Raw genomic sequence first — 18,690 nt, forward strand, 5'->3', positions numbered from 1 at the left:
TTCCGCAGGGACTTCTTTGTAAAGTAAATCACCACATCTCTAGGCAAATTCTTCTGCTTAGCAATCCAGGAGTTGAGTCTATAAATTTTTTCCACTTCTCTCTGTAATTCTCCTTTATCCATATCCAAGGCCAGCGCCAGATCAGTAAGGACCACCTCCACCAAATCTTGATTGATATCTTCCTTGAGGCCTCTAATCCTCAGGGCATACTCCATCTGTCTGTACTGAAACATCAAAATATCTTCTTGTGAGGAGTCCACCTTCCTTTCCACGTCTTGAATTTTGTCATCCAAAGAGTCAACTTTGTCTTCCACTTCCTCAAGCCTTGCGTCGAGCTTAACCACCACAGTAGCCAAACCTGAAACAGCTGCCAATATATCTTGTCGTAGTTCATTATTATTTTCTTGCAATTTAGACTTTATCCCCGTTATCTCTTCTTTGAGATCAGATTTAATTTCTGATTTAATCTGTGAAACAAATTGATTCATTTCCTCTCTCATTTGAACTACAATCTCTCCCATTATGCCTCTAACCTCTTGTACTGAAAGTCCAGGTAGAGGAGGGGAGGGTGGTGGCTGAGCCGGTGGTACATGTTTAGATTGTTGTTGTAGCTGTGCAGTGGAAGTTATAGGAGAAGAAATAACCTTAGGTGCTGAGGAAGGCTGCTGCCTCTTTGAAGCCATTTTAAAAAGCACAATTGTCACTTCCCTTTCCCCTCCAGCCAAAAAGGGAGGAGGAAAGAAAAAAAAAATTTTTTTTAAAAAGAGACAAACTATAGTCATTAAAAGTCCAGAGTAAATCCAAAGAATAAGTAGTAAAAGAGCAAACAGTTCAAAAGAAAAAATTCTAAACCAAAAGCAAAAGCAGGAGCAAAAAACAGTCCTTAGAAAGGGAAAGTAAAACAAAAGAGAAAGGAAAAAAAACTCCGACAGTTTCAAAACGCCATCTTAAATCCTTTCACTAGTATAACAAAAAAAAGGAGGAAAAATAGTAAAAATCAAAAGATAAAAAAATAAACACCTAAAATATAACAAAAAATCCTTTAAACTGCTCCGTCCGTTTAAAAATTACTCACCAAAATGCTGTAAACACGGAGATAGAAGCGGCGGTTTCTTTTGCTTCCTAGGAAGCAAAAACAGCTGGGAGGCGGAGATCAGCAAGAGCTCCGAGGGAACACTCCTTTCACCCCCTCTAGAAATAAATCCAGAGGGGGTTCAGGGGTTCTACCTCTACTCTTGCGTTCTCTGTCCCTTCCCTTTGCCCGGGAAGGGATTTCCGAGCCGCGGGCCAGCTGATGCGTGCTGCGCTCCGCGGCTCTGACACTTCCCCAGCTGGACGGCTAAAAGCTAGCCGCCATCGCCGTCGCCTCCCACCGGAAGCTCGATTCCTGAGTTCTTAAAAGCTGCTTTAGTTTGATTCAGCTGCTGAGAGCATATCACTTAGTTTGTAGGTATATGGCACATAACAATGAGGATTTGATTTTGCACACTTTAAACTAGTGTTAGGTTTTTCCCAACCAAGAGTTAGAACTACAAGCTTAGCAGGCATGGGCATCTGTAACAGGTGGGCAGTGACAACACACGTCCCTTGACACAAATAGCATGACTTGTGTATTCACCTCAGATATCCAAATGCAAGTACTTAATTGTGTTATATTGCAGTGGTATCACGTCACACTTTGACATTGCCACAGCTTATTTCCGATGCCTGTGCTTGTAGACTGTGATTCGTGACATGGTCAATGTGTTTATGGCAAAAACTAAAAAAGCCGTTGAGAAGAATTCTAGCAAGTGTCAATTCTAGCAGTCCTACATAAAGCAGAAGCAAGGTTTAATTCTTGCTGTCTTTTTCACATTCGTGCACCCTAATGGGTCAGAGGCCCTCTTCTTTTATTATTTATTTATAAATTTATATGCCTTTTCTTTTTGGCTGGGAGAAGCTGCTATTCCCCCTGCTTTTTTGTTATTTAATGGATTGTTCAGATTTTACATTGTTTGCTTCTTATTTTTTCAAGAGTTCCACTTAAAAAGATGTTGAGGCTGTAGAAAAAGTGCAGAGAAGAGCAATAAAGATGATTAGGAGGCTAGAGGCCAAACCATACAATGAATGGTTGCGGGAACAGATATGTCCAGTCTAGCAAAGAGAAGGGCTAGAGGTGACATGATAGCAGTCTTCCAATACTTGAGGGGTTGTCACAGAGAAGAGGGGGCTAACTTATTCTCCAAAGCATCTGAAAGCAGGACAAGAAGTGGTGGATAAAAGATTATTAAAGAAACATCCTAGAATTCATGAGAAGTTTCCTGACAATGAGAATAATTAATAGGTGGAACGGCTTGACCCAAAGTTGTGGGTGCATGACTGGAGGTTTTAAGAAGAGATTGGACAACCATTTGTCTGGAATGGTATAGGGTTCCCTGCTTGAGCAGGGGGCTGGATTAGAAGACCTCCAAGATCCCTTCCAACTCTTGTTATTCTGTGATTCTAATACAAAACTACAAGGAAGAAAGGCAGACACTAATAAGCAGGAGCAAAAGGGGGGAGAGATTGGAGTCCCATCTACTAGTGAAGTAAATGTTCAGTCTGCTTTATAAAATTTATTTCATTGGCATTAGAGATTCCTTCCCCTAACCTCATCTCTTTTCTCCCCCCCCCCCAGAATATTATCAATTGATCTAACTGGAAGATCCCAAGCTGGATAAGCTGGGATTCAAATTTAGCAGAAATTCTTTTAATTAGACATACCAGGGATTCAACCTGTACTCAGTCCATTGCGAGAAGGTTACTGGGCTAAAGTTGGATGAAGCTTTCTGGCCCACGGATGCCTTCAGCTTCTTCGCAAACGGGAATCCTCTGTGCCCTGACCTTACGAAGAGAAGTTAGGAACCAGGATTCTTGGTTCTCTCCACCTCTGAAATCTTGCCCTTATTTCTTATTTGGGATAAATTTAGGGATGAAGCTCAGACCCGTTTGGGCCAGCTGCGGGACAAAGCAGAGAAGGACTTAAAGCAGTACATATCTGAGATGAAAGAATTGGAGCGCTTCCTGGAGAATGACCGGCGCATGTCTGAATTTGTCAACACCAAGCTGCAGGAAAGGACCTTCACTGAAGAAGCACTGAGAGCCAAGGCAAAGAAACGTGTGTATTGATTATGTATATGATTGACTTGCAGGCTTCCATCTTTAGCAGGGGAAGGTGACTTCGAACCTGTGGAAAGCAAGCTATGAAGCAGGAGGAATTCTTTGGTTTAAAAGCGAGCGGTTCTGGTATTCAACTTTCTGTGCCTGACTTCTGGATAACTGTCCCTGTTAAGTTACTTGAAGCAAGCCATTTATTTATTTATTAAATATATAGGCTGTCCATCTCACTCTCAAGTGACTTTGGGCACCTTGCAATGCCATAAATAACAGTATAAAGAAGTTCAAAGGTTTAAAGCATTAAAATATCTTATTTATTTATTTATTTATTTATTTATCTATAAAAATGTATTGGCCGCTCATCTTATCATAGGATAACTCTGGGCGGCTTACAATTACATCTTAGTTAAAACATAAAATGTTAAAATCAGACCTTACAACCTAAGGACACATGGAGCTATGATGGAGTGTGTCTGTGTGTGGGGGGGGGGGAGGTGGGATCTGCTGTTAATCAACCACCTCCATTGCGCTGTTTCCCCATTGGGGCTCCAAACCAACTGGCACAGTCACGTCTTTAGGCCCTTACAAAAAGACAGAAGGGTTGGGGCCAACCTCACAAAGGCAGTGGGGGCGGGATATATTGGGCGCTGAAAGATAAAACTTTAAAATTAACAACAAAATGTATAAAAAGGACCAATGAGTAAACAGTTATGTGACTATACCAATTATTTCCTCAAGTACTGTTTACTTTTTGGTACAGGGGGCTATAAAGGAAGTTCATTTGGTTGTCAGGAGAATTTTAGAGAAGTTTAGACGTCTGTTTTTAAATGTACATGTGGGTAAAAACAGTGCAGTGAAAAGAAGAAGCAGGCTTCATTCACTTATGTAGATCTTAGAAGAAGTTTGTCTAAGAAATGGGCAAAGGCCTCTTCACAGATGGTACTTAGGAACAATGTAAGAGTTATTTAAAATCATTGTTCTGTTGTTTGATGAATTGGGAAGGCCTTTGGATCAGCTTGGTACAGTTGCTTGCTGATAAATTGCAGGGATTCTAGATGGGGATAGCTTGGCTCCTGTGGTCTGCTTTCCAGTAGCCTCATGACTTGGTTTTTGTAATGCAGTGGTCCACATCTCACACCCTTTGAGAGACTTCCAGATGTTATCTAATTGCAGTTTTCAATAAGACAGAAGGTGGAAATTGTTACAGACGTGATTTGGGAGTGACCCTATTAAATATGAATGAAAGCAAATTCAGATCTCTAGCACAGCACTCAGCAGCCACGTTTGGCACACAGTTTGGGAAAACGTTATTAAAAATGTATTGATGGAACAATCTAATGGTAACATAAATGTTTTGTATGTTCAGTGGTTAGAAGGGACAGGCTTCAACAGTTTATGAGCACTGCAGAGTTGGGAATTACACTGAGAGAGATTTAGCACAGTAATATTAGAGAAGAACTGGGGCTTCTTTTATTTTAATTTTTTTCCCTCTCAATAGAAGAAGAACGGAGACGGAAAGACAGTGAGGAAGAGTTGCTTGAATCTTACAGCAATGCCTTTGATAAACTCCTGGAGCTCACTGGCTCAAAAGATCTGAATATGGCTCTGGATACATTTATTAAAGGTGATGTATGTGAATGGCAGTTAGTTTAAAAAAACAGGGATCATTTTGCACTAGATGGTGTTCACTGCCTCAGCCTACTGAGGTCAGTCAGCCTCAGGAAGAGCCCATTGATTGGAACATTTGGGAGCCATTCTCCCTCCAGTGCCTCTTGGATATTTGGGCCCTGATTATTAACATGTTGGCTTCTATAATGTTTGCCCTTCTCTCTATAGATAGGGAAAGAAATTTTGCTCAGTTCAACTATGTCAATGAGCAAAACAGCCAGAAGGACAGACTATGGGAAGAAATTCATGAGGTGAGTTGAAAAGATGGTCTCTCCTCTTCTTTCTCTTTTTTTTTTTTATTTTTAAGAAGGGCAGTATTTTCTAGAGACGATTGTCTCTGGGACTTTCCCAACCACTGAACTGAAGTGCTATCCACTCCTCTTTGAATTAGAAATTTATAAATGCATATATACACATGAATGTATCTTGTCAGGTTTGTAGAGGTAGCAATAGCAAGAGCTCTTAGACTTATATGCTGCTTCACAATGCTTTATATCTCTCTCTCTAAGTGGTTTACAGAATCAGCATATTGCCCCCCAAAATCTGGGTCCTTATTTTACCGACTTCAGAAGGATAGAAGGCTGAGTCAACCTTGAGACAGGATTGAACTGCTGGCAGTGGGCAGAATTGGCCTGCAATACTGGTTTCTAACCACTGTGCCATCATGCCTCTATAACAAAGATGAGGGCAATATCAGAATTTAGAAGGATTTTAACGTTGATGGTTGAAATTCATCTTGCTGTTTTTCACCCCAAGCAAAATCTTGCAATTAGATAGGACAGATCAAAAGGCACATGAATATGGTGGGGGGAGTTTTAAACAAACAAATAAACAAATTAGGCAGTTGTACGTGTGAAAACAGTCTGGGTATTTTGAAAGATCACAAGCCAAACATGAGCCAGTAGTGTGATGTAGCTGCAAAAAAAAAAAAAAAAAAAGCAAATGCCATTCTAGGCTGCTTCAACAAAAGTATAAGAGAGAACTTGTCATTCCTCTATTCTGCAACAGGCCTGGAATATTTTAGGAAGCACAGTGTCAGACTGGAACATGTGAATGCAAGATGGTGAGGGCCTTGGAAAGAGCAACAGGAACAGTTGGAAACAATGGTTGAGGTTACCCTGGATAAAAGAAATCTCTGGGATACCTGATAGTTATCTTCTGTACAGCCATCATGTAGAAGGAAGGGGAGAATTGTTCTGAATTGTTCTAGAAATTGAGAAAGAAATAATTTTAAGTAAGAAAGAGATTTTAGCTGGACATCAGATAATATTTCTTTCGTAAGAGATGTTCAACAGTGGAAGAGACTAACTTGGGAGAATGGTATTTAAACAGAGAGCAGATGGCCTTTTGATGGGGATATTGTCTAATGGATTCCTGATCAAGGCAGAGGGCTGGAACAAATGATCTCCCAGGCCCCTTCCATCCCTGACAGTCTATGTCTCTGTAGTTGGTAAAAAAAATAAGTTCCTTCCATCTTTTAACTTTGCTTTTCCAGCTTTGTCATGAGATCCAGGAGATTCAAAAGCGGAACAGTCAAAGGGAGGCCCAGCAACTGTTGCAGCTCCACGAAACTGAAGCCCAACAGGAGGAGACGGTGAAAGAGGCCAATCAGGCTGAGCAGAACCTGAAAAGGGTCCTCAAGATTTGGGAACAGCTTAAAAGCGGTGAGCGATGAAGGGAGAAGAAGGAGTTGCTTACTAATGGTTAAGTAATAATGAGCAAGTTTTCCTCCGGAGCTTTGCAGCTGGGGACTGGTTCTTGCCTCATCATGAAAGCTATGGGTTTTGTTTTTTTTAAATTACTTCAAGAGTACAATATTTTGGGGGACTGTGGCACCTCTTGAGATTGTTGCTAGGATGATTAGAGCCAATTGTGGAATTCCAGGTCATCTGTTACCGTAAATGCCGGCGTACAAGGCGACCCAGCGTATAAGACGACCCCCGTCTTTATAGCCGGGCCGCATTCCTAGAACATCGTCTTATACGCCGGAAACTACCAGTATTTCCGGCTTATAAGACGACTCGGCGTATAAGATGACCCCCGTCTTTGGCGCCGATTTCAGCGCTCGCGGAAGTCGCCTTATACGCCGGCATTTACGGTAAGTTACCAGAAGCCAAACTGGTTTCAGAGCTCTCCCCTAGTACCCCAGACTGCCCCCTATCACCCCTTTTCTCCTTGACTTTTAAAAATTGATTTATGTGGAGCCCAGAGACTTCAAGACCAAAAGCTTAATTATAGCCACCTATGATGATGGGCAGCGAATATCAGGAGAACCAGGAACCTTAATGGACATCAAAGGTGATGTTCACACATTGACAGTAATTAGCACTAGATTAGCTACCCTTCCCATATTCTGCGTCAGATGCTGCACCCACACAGCAAAAGCAGCGAGTTTGTGGCGATGTGTATGATCCAAACAAGCAGTAAGCCAACATTATTCAGTGTGACACTACCCAATATACTGAGGTAGGGGTTTCATTTAATGCATCTCCTCCTTCCAGTAAATGTTGGTCCCTCAAAGATGGTCACATTCTATTTTTTAGCACTGGGGGGGGGGGGAAATGATGGTTACCTAGCTTCAGTAGTTACCGACACAGGACCATGAGAAGGAAAAGAGGATAATAATAAGAAGCTCAGAGAATTGGTTAGTGACTGGCTGATTGTTCATTGATCAACAGGAAAAACTGCTTGCTGAGAAGGTTCAGATGGTATGGGGGGTAACCTGGATGTAGAAAGACGCTTCCTCCTTTGAGCAGAAAGTTGGGCAAAGTAGATGCAAATTCCCACTGGCTCCAGACAATATGGCCACGGAAATGGGCATTTAGTCCAACTTCCAAAGGCCACATTTATAAACTCATCTTTGTTAGTAGGCTGGGTATTTGAAGGGTATAGTGCAGGAGTAGGCAACCTTGGCGCTTTTATGACTTGTGGACCTCCAACTCCCAGAGTTCCTGAGCCAGCATGGCTCAGCTGGGAAACCTCTCCCTTTCCCCTCAACATGGCTGGCTCAGGAATTCTGGGAGTTGAAGTCCATGAGTCATAAAAGAGCCAAGGTTGACTACCCCTGGTATATTGTCAAAAAGAGAGCGTTTTTCCTCAAAACATGAAAACCTGGACTTACCTGGTGGCTCTGATGGCCAGTTCCCTCAGACAGCATAAAAGAAGCCTTTTTTTCAACACCACACATGTATGCAGATTGTACGTTAAGCAGGAGACAAGTGGGCCTTTAAAAAGATTGTATCACTTCTCTTGCTGCGCTTTTTTTAGTCTTCCTTTATCTTGGAAAACCAACTATCCCACCATCCATCATGCAAATCCTAGCCAGAAGATTGGACAAGGTCTATCCCATGGAAATTGGTGTTGGAAGCAGGTTCCCCCCCTCCCCAGGTGCAGTGCAGAGCCATTGATTAATTTAGGCGCAGGCAGAGGATCTCTTAGCTTCTTTATGAAGGACATGGCAATTAATGGCAAGCATCAGGATTCACTTTCCTTTTTCCCCTCCTCAAAGCAATTGAATCTCTCTTCTGGAAACTGGAGTGTGACCATTCCACGCTGGAAAAAGTGCTGGGCGGGACAACAACTGCTCAGGATAAGAACGTTGCCATTTACCTAAGCATAATTGAACAGAAGGTCAATAAGCTGCTCACAATGTATTCCTTCAAGAAGGCTGAGGTATGCAGACAGCAACAAGACTGGAGACGGGTCATTTCTCATTTCTCTCTGTGTGGAGAAAATGTTGCATGGATTTTTTTTACCCCCAGGTTAGGAAAAGGTGACTTTCAGTTTCCTTTTCCCAGCTTACCCAACCTAATTTAGATTGCTATAATGGGAACTGGAAGATGTTTTATTGCATAAAAATCCACTTAGAATTTGCAGAAAAAATATGTAACTGAAGCTATATAGGACCTGGATGTCTAACTGGCAACTTTAAAACTCGTGGACTTCAACTCCCAGAATTCCTCAGCCAGCCATGTTCTGTGAATTGAAGGGCTAAGTCTTAAAGTTGCCAAGGTTGGACGGCCCTGCTATAGGATAACCTCTGCTTGGTCCCGTGTACTCATAGGTCTACATAGATCCAATATAGTTCTCAGTGTTTTGCTTTACCTAACTCATTCCCAGATTTTTAAATAGTTTATTGATATTGTGTGTGTGTGTGTGTGATATTTCTGCAAATATAAAAATTAGAAACTTAATTTTTTTTAATAATAGCTGCAACCCATTTAGTGTTGATATATTGGAATGGGATAACCTTGTGGGCAACCTGCAGCCCTTCAGATGTTGCTGAACTACAGCTCCCTCTATGTTTTATTTACTGTCTATTAGGACACTAAGGCTGTAGTAGTCGGTTACATCTGAAGAGCCACATACTGCTCATTTCTGGCAGATTAATACATGTAGCCTAGTGGGTCTCTTTTAATTTAAATCTTTAGGTGAGGGTAAATAATGGTCTTTTGTTCCCTACTTCTAAATTTGATCTCTTTTTAGGACAAGGACGAGCCCTATGACACTGTGGAGACAGCACAGCTGCTTCTAGGGCAGACACCAGGGCTGCGGCCAACAGCGATGACTGTTCGGCCACCCACAGCTGGGTAAGGAGAGCTGGTTATTAACCAGACAATCCAGAAGGATATCCGGCTAAATCTCCATTTGGCGTGTCCCCATTTCCACATTAAATTCAGAGCGAGGCATGGGAAACTTATTTTTTGTTGTGGTGTCCCCTAACCTGGAATTGTTAAGGGCTTTGGGTTGTATAAATTTCAGGTGAATGCTGATTCAGTGTTCCTTCCATTAAGAGCAGCGTGACAGCTGGAACTAATTTACTGGGCTTTTCCTCATCAGAAATCTTTAGACACACAGGGCAGCCGTCTGATAGAGAAGTTGTAGCGTTGAATTCTTTGTCGTGAGCAAGAAATTGGACTAAATCAGGGATGAGGGAGGAATCTTTGACTCTCCAGATATTACAGACAACTCTCAGAACCCCACATTATTGGCTGGATTGCTGGTAGGGATATTTAGGTAGCATTTGATGGGGTACAGACCCTTGATCCATGGTGAGTCAATTGGATTTGCCTGCAATGTCACTGTTGTTATTACTTTAATTTTTATACGAATAGCCCTAGGTTTATGCATGGCATTTAACAAAGGACAAGCCCTTGTCCTAAATTTGCAGTATAAACAGTGACACAGGGAAGTAATAAACAAAGAAAAAATGACTAAATTCATGGAGATTTGCAGTCTCTGCATTTGAAAGATATCCAGTTGGGGAAGGCTGCACTGAACCGTGGTTCATTTAAGTATGGTTTGTTAACACAGTTGGCCAGATGTGTCCCACATGCCAAGTGATTAATCATGGTTTAAAACTACTGTTGACAGAGTTAAAACAATCTGACCTAAATTCAAAGTATTTTATGACTTAATAAAATATGGGGTCTGTATCCTGCATACTTTGGCTTGGTGGGGTTGAAGATTGAGTTAAACTCTAGGATTGATGGGATTTTAAAGAATGGATTTTATATAATTATTTTTTAAGAGGTACCAAATTTGTGATTCCATAGAGTAGAATGCATAGAAAAAGTAGTGTATGCGTTCAAGCCAGGAAACATCCACAGCAAAAGAATACAAAGCAAACTTTTAAAAAGCAAGAACTGGAACAGTAAAATAAAAAAAAAATCAGTAAAACAAAGACATACATTGACATAAAATTACTTTAGTTTGATGCTCAAACTCTCTGATGAGAGTCAAAGTCACAAGTGAATTATAAAACAGAGAACATTATTTCCCATATTGCAACATTTGCTCTGGGATGAGGGGGCATAATGTGGCAGAGGCCTTATTGATGCTTGGATTCTGGTATTTAGAGGTCAAGGCCAATAGGGATAGCAGTTGTGGAAAAGCTCCAGTTTCTGAATTGTTTTCTAGTCTACATGGAATTCTACATAAAATAGAATACAGCAGGATCCGTTTTGTGGGTTAAACTAAAAAAGAGGAAAAAATAGAAGCCCAAACTCTTGGGAGGAATATGAAATCAATGTTCCCTTATTCTTCTAATCTCATAGGAGCAATCAGATTTTAGAATAGCTCAAGAACAGGATTTTTTTTTTAAAGGACAGATTTGTAGTATTTAGGACAATGTTAATCAGATCATTCTTTGGGGTTTGCAGACTTGGCCATGAGCCAATACAAGAAGAGGACAACAGACCTTTAACTCATGAGGAGCTCAGAGAAAAAGTAATAAAGGAGGTGAGTTCAAGAGACAGAGTGAGCTAAGTTTGTATTGAGATGAAAATTAACACACTGGGATGCTTTAAAACTTGTTTTACCAATGTGCACTATTTATATAAAATAGACTATTTTATGCAGAATGCATGTGTGTGCAAAAAGGAACTTGTTCACGAATGATGATTTCCTACAGTTGGCCACATTTTGCTTTCTATAGTGGTTCCAACCCGTTGTAGAAACATTTTCCTACAAATGCAGTCCTTGAAAGTAGGTCATACGTTCTGTCTCAGTTCCTTTCTTTGTATTTGTTGACTAACCTCAACTGTCCAAACTCCTCAGCCATCACATAATCCTTCCAACAGCAAATCCATACTTTTGCTGGCCCCAGGGAGCCTGGTTTCAGAAGAGGGTGGGCGCTGGAGAGCCTTTGCACTTCAAGGTGTCCTCTGGAACATTGCAGAGCATAAGGGGCTGCAGCAACTCTCCTGCCGAAGCAGCTTTGAGCAGCCTCCTCTCCCACCTCTCACCAGAGATGTGAATCTTGGCAATAGTGTTGGGACTACCGAATCTGAGCTGCAAACATCTGGAAGGCAGCAGTTAGCTTTCTCTGTGTTGTTATCTAATAGTTGTCAAGAATTATTATTTTTTTTGCAACTCGGATCTGGTACCCCTAAGTCAGCGCTCTTTCACACACTAATCCAAAATAGATGAAAATCACCTTTCCCCAACCAATATGTTTTTTTTACTTGAACCATAATAGAATGGATTTCTCTCTCCTCCAGATCCAAAGCAAGGCAGCAGCACTTTCTCTAAAGAAAAGCACGTAATGCGCAGTTCAGTGACTGTATCCTGGGACTAGCACAGACAAGAAATAACCTCAGGCCTCCAGACGTGAATAGGAATCTAACTGCAGGCTGGGCTGTGCCAACCAAAGAAGAAAACTTGAAGCAGGTTTGCATTCCAAGTGTGGTTCCTGAAACATTTTTCTTTACACCGTTGCCCTCTGCCACATCCTTTCTCATGTCTGGAAAAGGTTGATGTGGCTGAGTGTAGCCTTCATCCTGCAGGAGTCTTCACTCTGCTGTCGAGCATGGAAAACCTTCCTCCTTCCTTTTCTGGGCTGCTCATGTGATCAGGACAGATGTATTGTGTCAGTGGTACATAATTCATAACTGTCATACCATCCAAACTTGTTTGCTTCCATGCTGCCTGTTTGTTTATACAGTATGCCTTTAATCTGACTCCACATTATCGTGCAAAGAGAGAACGCAGTTGCAACATTTTGGCCTATATAGCAGTGGTATTTTACTTTGCCTCCATTCCGGTGAAGGAAGCAAGAATTTCCAGCTTCTAAAATAAGATCCTTTTTGGGAACAAGTGACCAAATTTGCTTTATTCCCCCAGCAGCATTTTGTATCAACAACAGTTCCTTCTACCGTTAGTCTCCTTAGCTGTCAGAGTGTTTGAGGCCCACAAGGGGTATATTGTGTCTTTTGATGTATCTGAGCAGGAATTGGGTTTATTTAAAGCACTTAGCCACATCTTGAACGGGTGTTTCTTTAAAAACAAAAACAAAAAAACCTAGCATGTTCCTAGAGTGTGGTTTTCACCACATGATCATCTAATAATAAGAGGCTGTATCAGTCCCACACAAAGTTCCCATTTACAACTGCCAGTTAGAGCTCTGTAAGTGGCATATGCAAAAGTTTTTTCCCCCAAAGTAAATTGAAAAATACATGAAAACTGCAGTAATCGAGGTGTGTGTCAAAGGAGAAGTTTCTTCCCATTAGTTATTTTTTTCATTCTCTTTAAGCCCCCTTTTTGGAAGAAGTATTTTTTTTTTAAAAAAAAGATCCCCCATTATTTCAACAAAGCTAAAACCACTTAAGCTGTTCCCCCAACTCCCAAATGATTTTCCCCTACAGGGCCTCTATTCCAGGCCTCTTGGCAGAGTCCCAGAAAAGTATCTTAGGTAAGCAGTTCCTCTCTCAAAGATGATCATCATGAAAAAAAAAAATCAGATAGTTTCACTGAAGGAAGATAGGTGCTTTCAATTCTGCCATTCCTGTGGGTGTGGAATGCAGGGGCGATGTGTGTATATCTGTGTTTGGGATGGGTGGAGAAGTGGAGACTGGTCCCAGATGGGCTGACACATGCACAGTCCTGTGGCAAGTGAAAAAGACTATCGTGGTTTTTTTGATGATCAGTGTAAATCGAAAGTGGATGATTAAAAGGTTTAATTGACAACACTGGTTTGTTTTTGATGGTTTTGTTGGAGCATTTGCTGTTCTTTGGAGAGGTAATTTCCCTGCTCATCCAAATTAGGAGCCTGATACTAACCCCTGCAACTAATTTGCAATGAAGAACCAAAGTTTAAGCATCCCCTATGGAAAAATGTTAATTTGAAGAATAGCTCTGCCATAGCACTGAATTTGGGTTCATATAATGTTCTAGGCCTTTAGCCCTGATTAACAAAACACAATTGTGGTGCTCACATAATACACCTTGACCCAACAAGAAAACTATCTAACAGTGTAATGATCTAGCTTCTCACAATACACTAAAGCAATGATTGATTTGCCATAATACAACCACAAATTACCTAATGCCATTTAGCCTAATCTAGCATGTTGTATGAACACATAAGCATGTTCACATAATATTGGCATAGTTAAGCATTAACAGTGGTAAACCCAGTGGATGTAAATGTAATGAGCAAGCAAAGGATTAAATAATATGCACTAAATTATGCAACTGACATTATTTATATACACACAAACCCTATGCATCTAACAATGTTCTCAACCTGTAGTATCTAAAGTCCCATTGTTGGGAAAATAGGGTCCCATCAAGAGACAGCCACGAAGCTCATTTTATCCCAAGAAGTAATATATGTCTAGAGTATTATGCTATTTAACTTTTTAAGGACATACAAAAACCATAATAATACTACCAACAATAATTTTCATTGCTATAACTAAAGCATTGAGAGTTGATTGTGGCTGTTAATCCAAACAATTTGGTCTTCCATTCAGTTGTATCTGATTCTTGGAGATTGCTATAGTCAAAATCTTTCGCTAACCAAAACTGTGATCTTGACTTTCACTCCAAAACCCAACACATCTGGTGACTCAGTTTCATTTGCTCAATGGACTCTTCTGAAAAGAGACAACTTTGCTTCTCTTATGGAGGCCTTCCCAGTTTGGAGGAGATGCCATGTATCATCTGGTGAGTTTGGCATATCACTGCTTGAAAGATGCAGCATTCTTAGAAAACTAGCAAAGCAAGATTGGATGTAATTTGCTTTTCTCTGTTTCTGACTGGTTCACATCTGCGCAACTTGGAGAGGACTCCAAGAGGAAATTCCTTGGTTATTTTAAACCAAATCTATAGATGTAGGCCAATAGTGTTGGAAAGGAACTATTTCTTGAAGAAGAAAGAGTTTGTTTTGCAACTATTTGGATGTCTGGACAGGGGCAGGGTTGTGTTAAAAAAAATTATGATCCTTACCTGATGGCATGATTGTGGCCACTATCTTGAATTTTTTGACACATAACCTTGTGTATTTGGTGTTTTTTTCCCCCAAAGGACTAACTGCTTTTTTAGTCCTGTTTGGAAGCCACACTAGATTAAGATTAAGACAAACTGGCCTCTTCATGAAATAAGTGGACAACAGTATCCAATTTAACTTACATACACGTGAAAAAGTCAGCATCTTGATCTAAAGCTGGCTGGAGTAATGCACTGGGTGAGAGTTAATCAGCACCTTAATCCACAAAAGGCACAGGTTCTGTTCAGCAGTAGATTTATTTGTCAATTGGTTTTCATCCTATTCTAAGGGTCACATCTTCAAAAGCAGTGTTGCTCAGTTTTATGAACTTTAAAGTCTTTCCCAGGTATCTGTTCCTGGCAAGACAAAAGTAGGTGACTGCTGAGATAGAGCATTGGTAGTGATGGTGTCCCATTTGTGCAGCACCAACTCCAAATAATTTTGCCTGGCATCCGTATTATGGTCTCTTAAATTTCAGGCAAAGACCTTTTTATTTTCCTGTCATTTTAAGAACCATTCTGGCTTTTCCAACTTAACTATTTTATTGCCCCTGTACTGTGATTTTATGCTGTAATTACAACATAAAATAACTGCAGCTGATCCTGGTTTTTATTTTACAAGTAGTGCTCTTTTCCATACAGATGTTATTGTTTTGATTGTTTTTATAGTTGTGCTTTTCTACAGTTTTTATATACTGCCCACAAAGCTCCCACTATCAGGCTGTATAAAGGAACAATAAACAAGAGTTATAATTGCAGATTGCTGTATGGTTAAAAAGAAATGTCTAAACCGCAGTCTGATTCATAGTGTGCATTTGTACAACATGACAAATGCATTATGATTTAGAGCACCATATCTTGTTGGCAAAGTTCATCCACCACACCAAGCCATGATACTCACATAATGTCTGAGTTCACCTAACTAGTTTAATCCAGCCCATTTCAGTTTTACTGCCAGTCTAAATACAAAGCAGTGTCTCCAAGGGCCAAGGATCTCTTGAAAATGACTCATTTTTATTAAGAGTAATTTTGACCAATTGTGGAAAGAGGTCAAGCCTTCTTGTAGGACTGTTTATTAGCCACAAGGTGTCAGCCGCATTCTTACTTTTTGGAAAAAGTAAGCTGTGGAGTTAGAATGACAAAATGCACAATTGGGAGGAGAACATTGTGGTCGATTGGAACAAGGAAATCAAGGCGGTGGTTTAGAAAGCCAGGAAAACTATAGTTGAGTAAAATTCCTAGGTTCTCGGACCAGCCTCCATTAAACAGAAGCAAGAACTTCTGCCAGATTTGGATCAAAATATACTAGACCAAAGGACCAACTCCCAGAATACCTTGTTTCAGACATGGTATTCATGTTCCCATACCAGGAGCAAGACATCTTTGATATTTTTAGCTGTATTGATGATAGTCGTATTTTCTCCTGATTTCTCTTCCATACGAGAGCAGCTTCAGATCATATAGAATTGGTTAGCCTGTCCTCCATTTGGGTATTGCCTAGGTTTCAAACAGGCACAACAGAGGCTGAGCAAAGACCATCAATGTGAATATATATCAGCTGGGTGTAGTATTCTACCGATCCAAGGAGTGATATGCATCCTTGAGCTTCTACTAAGACAGCAGGTTGGACAAGAAAACCTCTAAGGCCCTTTCCAGGTCTGTTATTCTGAACACAGTTAATAAAGGATTTCCCAATCTTGGCAACTTTAAAATGCATGGACTTCATCTCCCAGAATTCCCCAGCTTGCATGGCTGGCTGTGAAATCCTGTGAATTGAAGTCCGTGCATTTTAAAGTTCCCAAGGTTGGGAAACTCTGTACTAATAGGAGACATAAAAATGTAAACAAATTCACTGCTCCCAAATTTGGAAGCTTTGTATGGTACTCGGGGATGTTACAGGGAGGGTCAGAAAAGTCAAGATGGTATCCACAACCACACAATTATAGCCTGATCCTTTTCTGCTGTTGCATGTACAATGACCACAAGGAGGAAATCTGGCTTTAGTTGTGCAGTTTGGCAGTCCTTCTGACTATTTTTAACTCCCTCTGGGGACATTCCGGTTAGTACTGCAACCAGCAGCTAGAAATAGGCCTGCCCTCCCGGAATTAGTTTAACCCCTCTTTAAAAGCATATGCTCCTGTGGCAGGAAGTTCCCCAAGTTACTTCAATACAGTCTCAACATATGACCACGACTGGGACCAGTATTTCTGTTCTAAGCAAGGCGGTCGTTAAGTAAGTCATGCCCAATTCCACGACCTTTTTTGCCATGTTTAAATGCTATGCTATGCTGGCTGAGGAATTCTGGGAGTTGAAGGTCCACAAGTCATAAAAGGGCCAAGTTTGAAGACCCCTGTTTAAGTGAATCACTACAGTTATTAAATGACTCACGTGATGATTAATCAAATCCAGCTTCCCCCCATTGACTTTCCTTGTCAGAAGCCCTCTGGACAGCTACCAAATGGTGATCACATGACCCCAAGATTTTGCAGCCATCATAAATACATGCCAGTTGCCAAGTGCCCGAACTTGATCATGTGACCACGGGGTTGCTGCAGCAGCCATAAATGTGAGAACCCATTGAAAGTCACTTTTCTCAATTTTGAAAGGTCACTAAATGAATGCTTGTTAAGTCGAGGACTGCCTGTAAGTCTTTTAGTTGTTGTTCATTCCAAATCGCTGCCTACTAATGCCACTGGGTAAGCAAACGTCTCATATATTTTTTTAGTACAGGTAAATAAAAGTTCTGTGTATTTATAGCTTCATTAATTTCAACAATGCCTTCTTTCACCTTAAATCAAAAGCTCTTTTTACCCTTTTTTTCCTTTGCTCCATCCTTCTCCCTTTGATCATTTTGGCTGATATTTACAACACTTTCCCCAGCTTTGGTCTTTATAACAAATGACTTGCTCTTTTTGTCTCTGTGCTGTTTTCCTTGCTGAGAAACAGAGAAAGACTAAGGTTAGAGAGAAACCATGGTGAGATTTCTCCAGCATGCCCAGTTACAGGCTGGGTCAATTGTAGTCAAAGCATCTTCCCTGGAAGTTCCTCCTTTCTAAAGAACAGAGGGGCTATTCACAATCATTGTCTCTTCCCCTTTTTGGTTTCTTTTAAAAGGAATACAAAATGTGATGTAAGCAGGCAAACAAGAAAAGGTCTTTTAAAAGCTGTAGCAGAATGAAGTACAGAGCCAGGGTAATTCAGTTTCAGATATGGAAGGGACCTTGGAGGTCTTCTAGTCCAACCCCCTGCTCAAGCAGGAGACCCTATACCACAGTCTCTTCTCAAAAGCCTCCAGTGATGGAGCAACCACAACTTCTGAAGGCAAGTCTGATTTATTGGTTAATTGTCCTCCCTGTTAGGAAATTTCTCCTTAATTCCAGGTTGCTTCTCTCCTTGATCAGTTTCCATCCATTGCTTCTTGTCCTATCTTCAGGTGCTTTGGAGAATAGCTTGACTCCCTCTTCTTTGTGGCAGTCATCAAATATTGGAACACTGCTGTCATGTCGCCCCTTGTCCTTCTCTTCACTAGATATACCCAATCCCTGCAACTGTTCTTCATATGTTTCATTCAACTATAGTCCTCGAATTATGACAATTGGAACAGAATTCCTCTTGCTAAGCAAGACAGCTGTTAGTGAGTCACGTACGACTTTATGACCTTGTTAAGTGAATCACTGCAGTTGTTAAGTGAATCACAGTCATTAAGCAAATCTAGCTTCTATTAACTCTGCTTGTTGGAAATTGGCTGGGAAGGTCACACATGGAGATGATATGACCTGGGACACTGCACCTGTCATAAGCACATCCTGGTTGCCAAGCACCCAAATTTTGATCATGTGACTGGGGGGAAACTGTGATGGTTGTAAGTGCAAGGACCTGTAAGTCACATTCTTTAAAATGGATGCAACTTTGGTCACAAAATGAACAGTTGTAAGTCATTGACTACCTGTATCCCTTGTGTCACAAACTCCTCAGGTAAATTATGGAGAAACCCTGCTGTCACATAGCACACTAAGCCAATGCTTTTTAAATTTGTCGATTTTAAGATGTGTGCAATTCCCAGAATTCTCCAATACACACATTAAAGTTGCCACTTTTGAAAAAAATCTGAACTAAACC

The 18,690-nt window shown here is 40.8% G+C and overlaps 1 protein-coding gene across 2 annotated transcripts in view; it reads left to right on the forward strand.

Annotated features, from left to right (window-relative positions):
• The window catches only part of ODAD1 (outer dynein arm docking complex subunit 1), a 30,749-nt gene extending 17,478 nt beyond the window's left edge, over nucleotides 1-13,271 (forward strand). For both annotated transcript variants that reach the window (XM_039335091.1, XM_039335092.1), the window contains exons 9-16: nucleotides 2,949-3,136; nucleotides 4,634-4,759; nucleotides 4,972-5,054; nucleotides 6,299-6,467; nucleotides 8,312-8,475; nucleotides 9,289-9,392; nucleotides 10,965-11,043; nucleotides 11,805-13,271. In XM_039335091.1, the coding sequence (XP_039191025.1) occupies nucleotides 2,949-3,136; nucleotides 4,634-4,759; nucleotides 4,972-5,054; nucleotides 6,299-6,467; nucleotides 8,312-8,475; nucleotides 9,289-9,392; nucleotides 10,965-11,043; nucleotides 11,805-11,849 (958 nt within the window). In that variant the 3' untranslated portion in view covers nucleotides 11,850-13,271. The remainder of the gene's footprint in view (nucleotides 1-2,948; nucleotides 3,137-4,633; nucleotides 4,760-4,971; nucleotides 5,055-6,298; nucleotides 6,468-8,311; nucleotides 8,476-9,288; nucleotides 9,393-10,964; nucleotides 11,044-11,804) is intronic.
• The last annotated feature ends 5,419 nt before the right edge of the window (nucleotides 13,272-18,690 follow it).

Source organism: Crotalus tigris, unplaced genomic scaffold (genome assembly GCF_016545835.1).
Source record: "Crotalus tigris isolate CLP2741 ecotype Arizona unplaced genomic scaffold, ASM1654583v1 scf7180000017639.5415321, whole genome shotgun sequence".
Taxonomy (NCBI): Eukaryota; Metazoa; Chordata; class Lepidosauria; order Squamata; family Viperidae; genus Crotalus; species Crotalus tigris.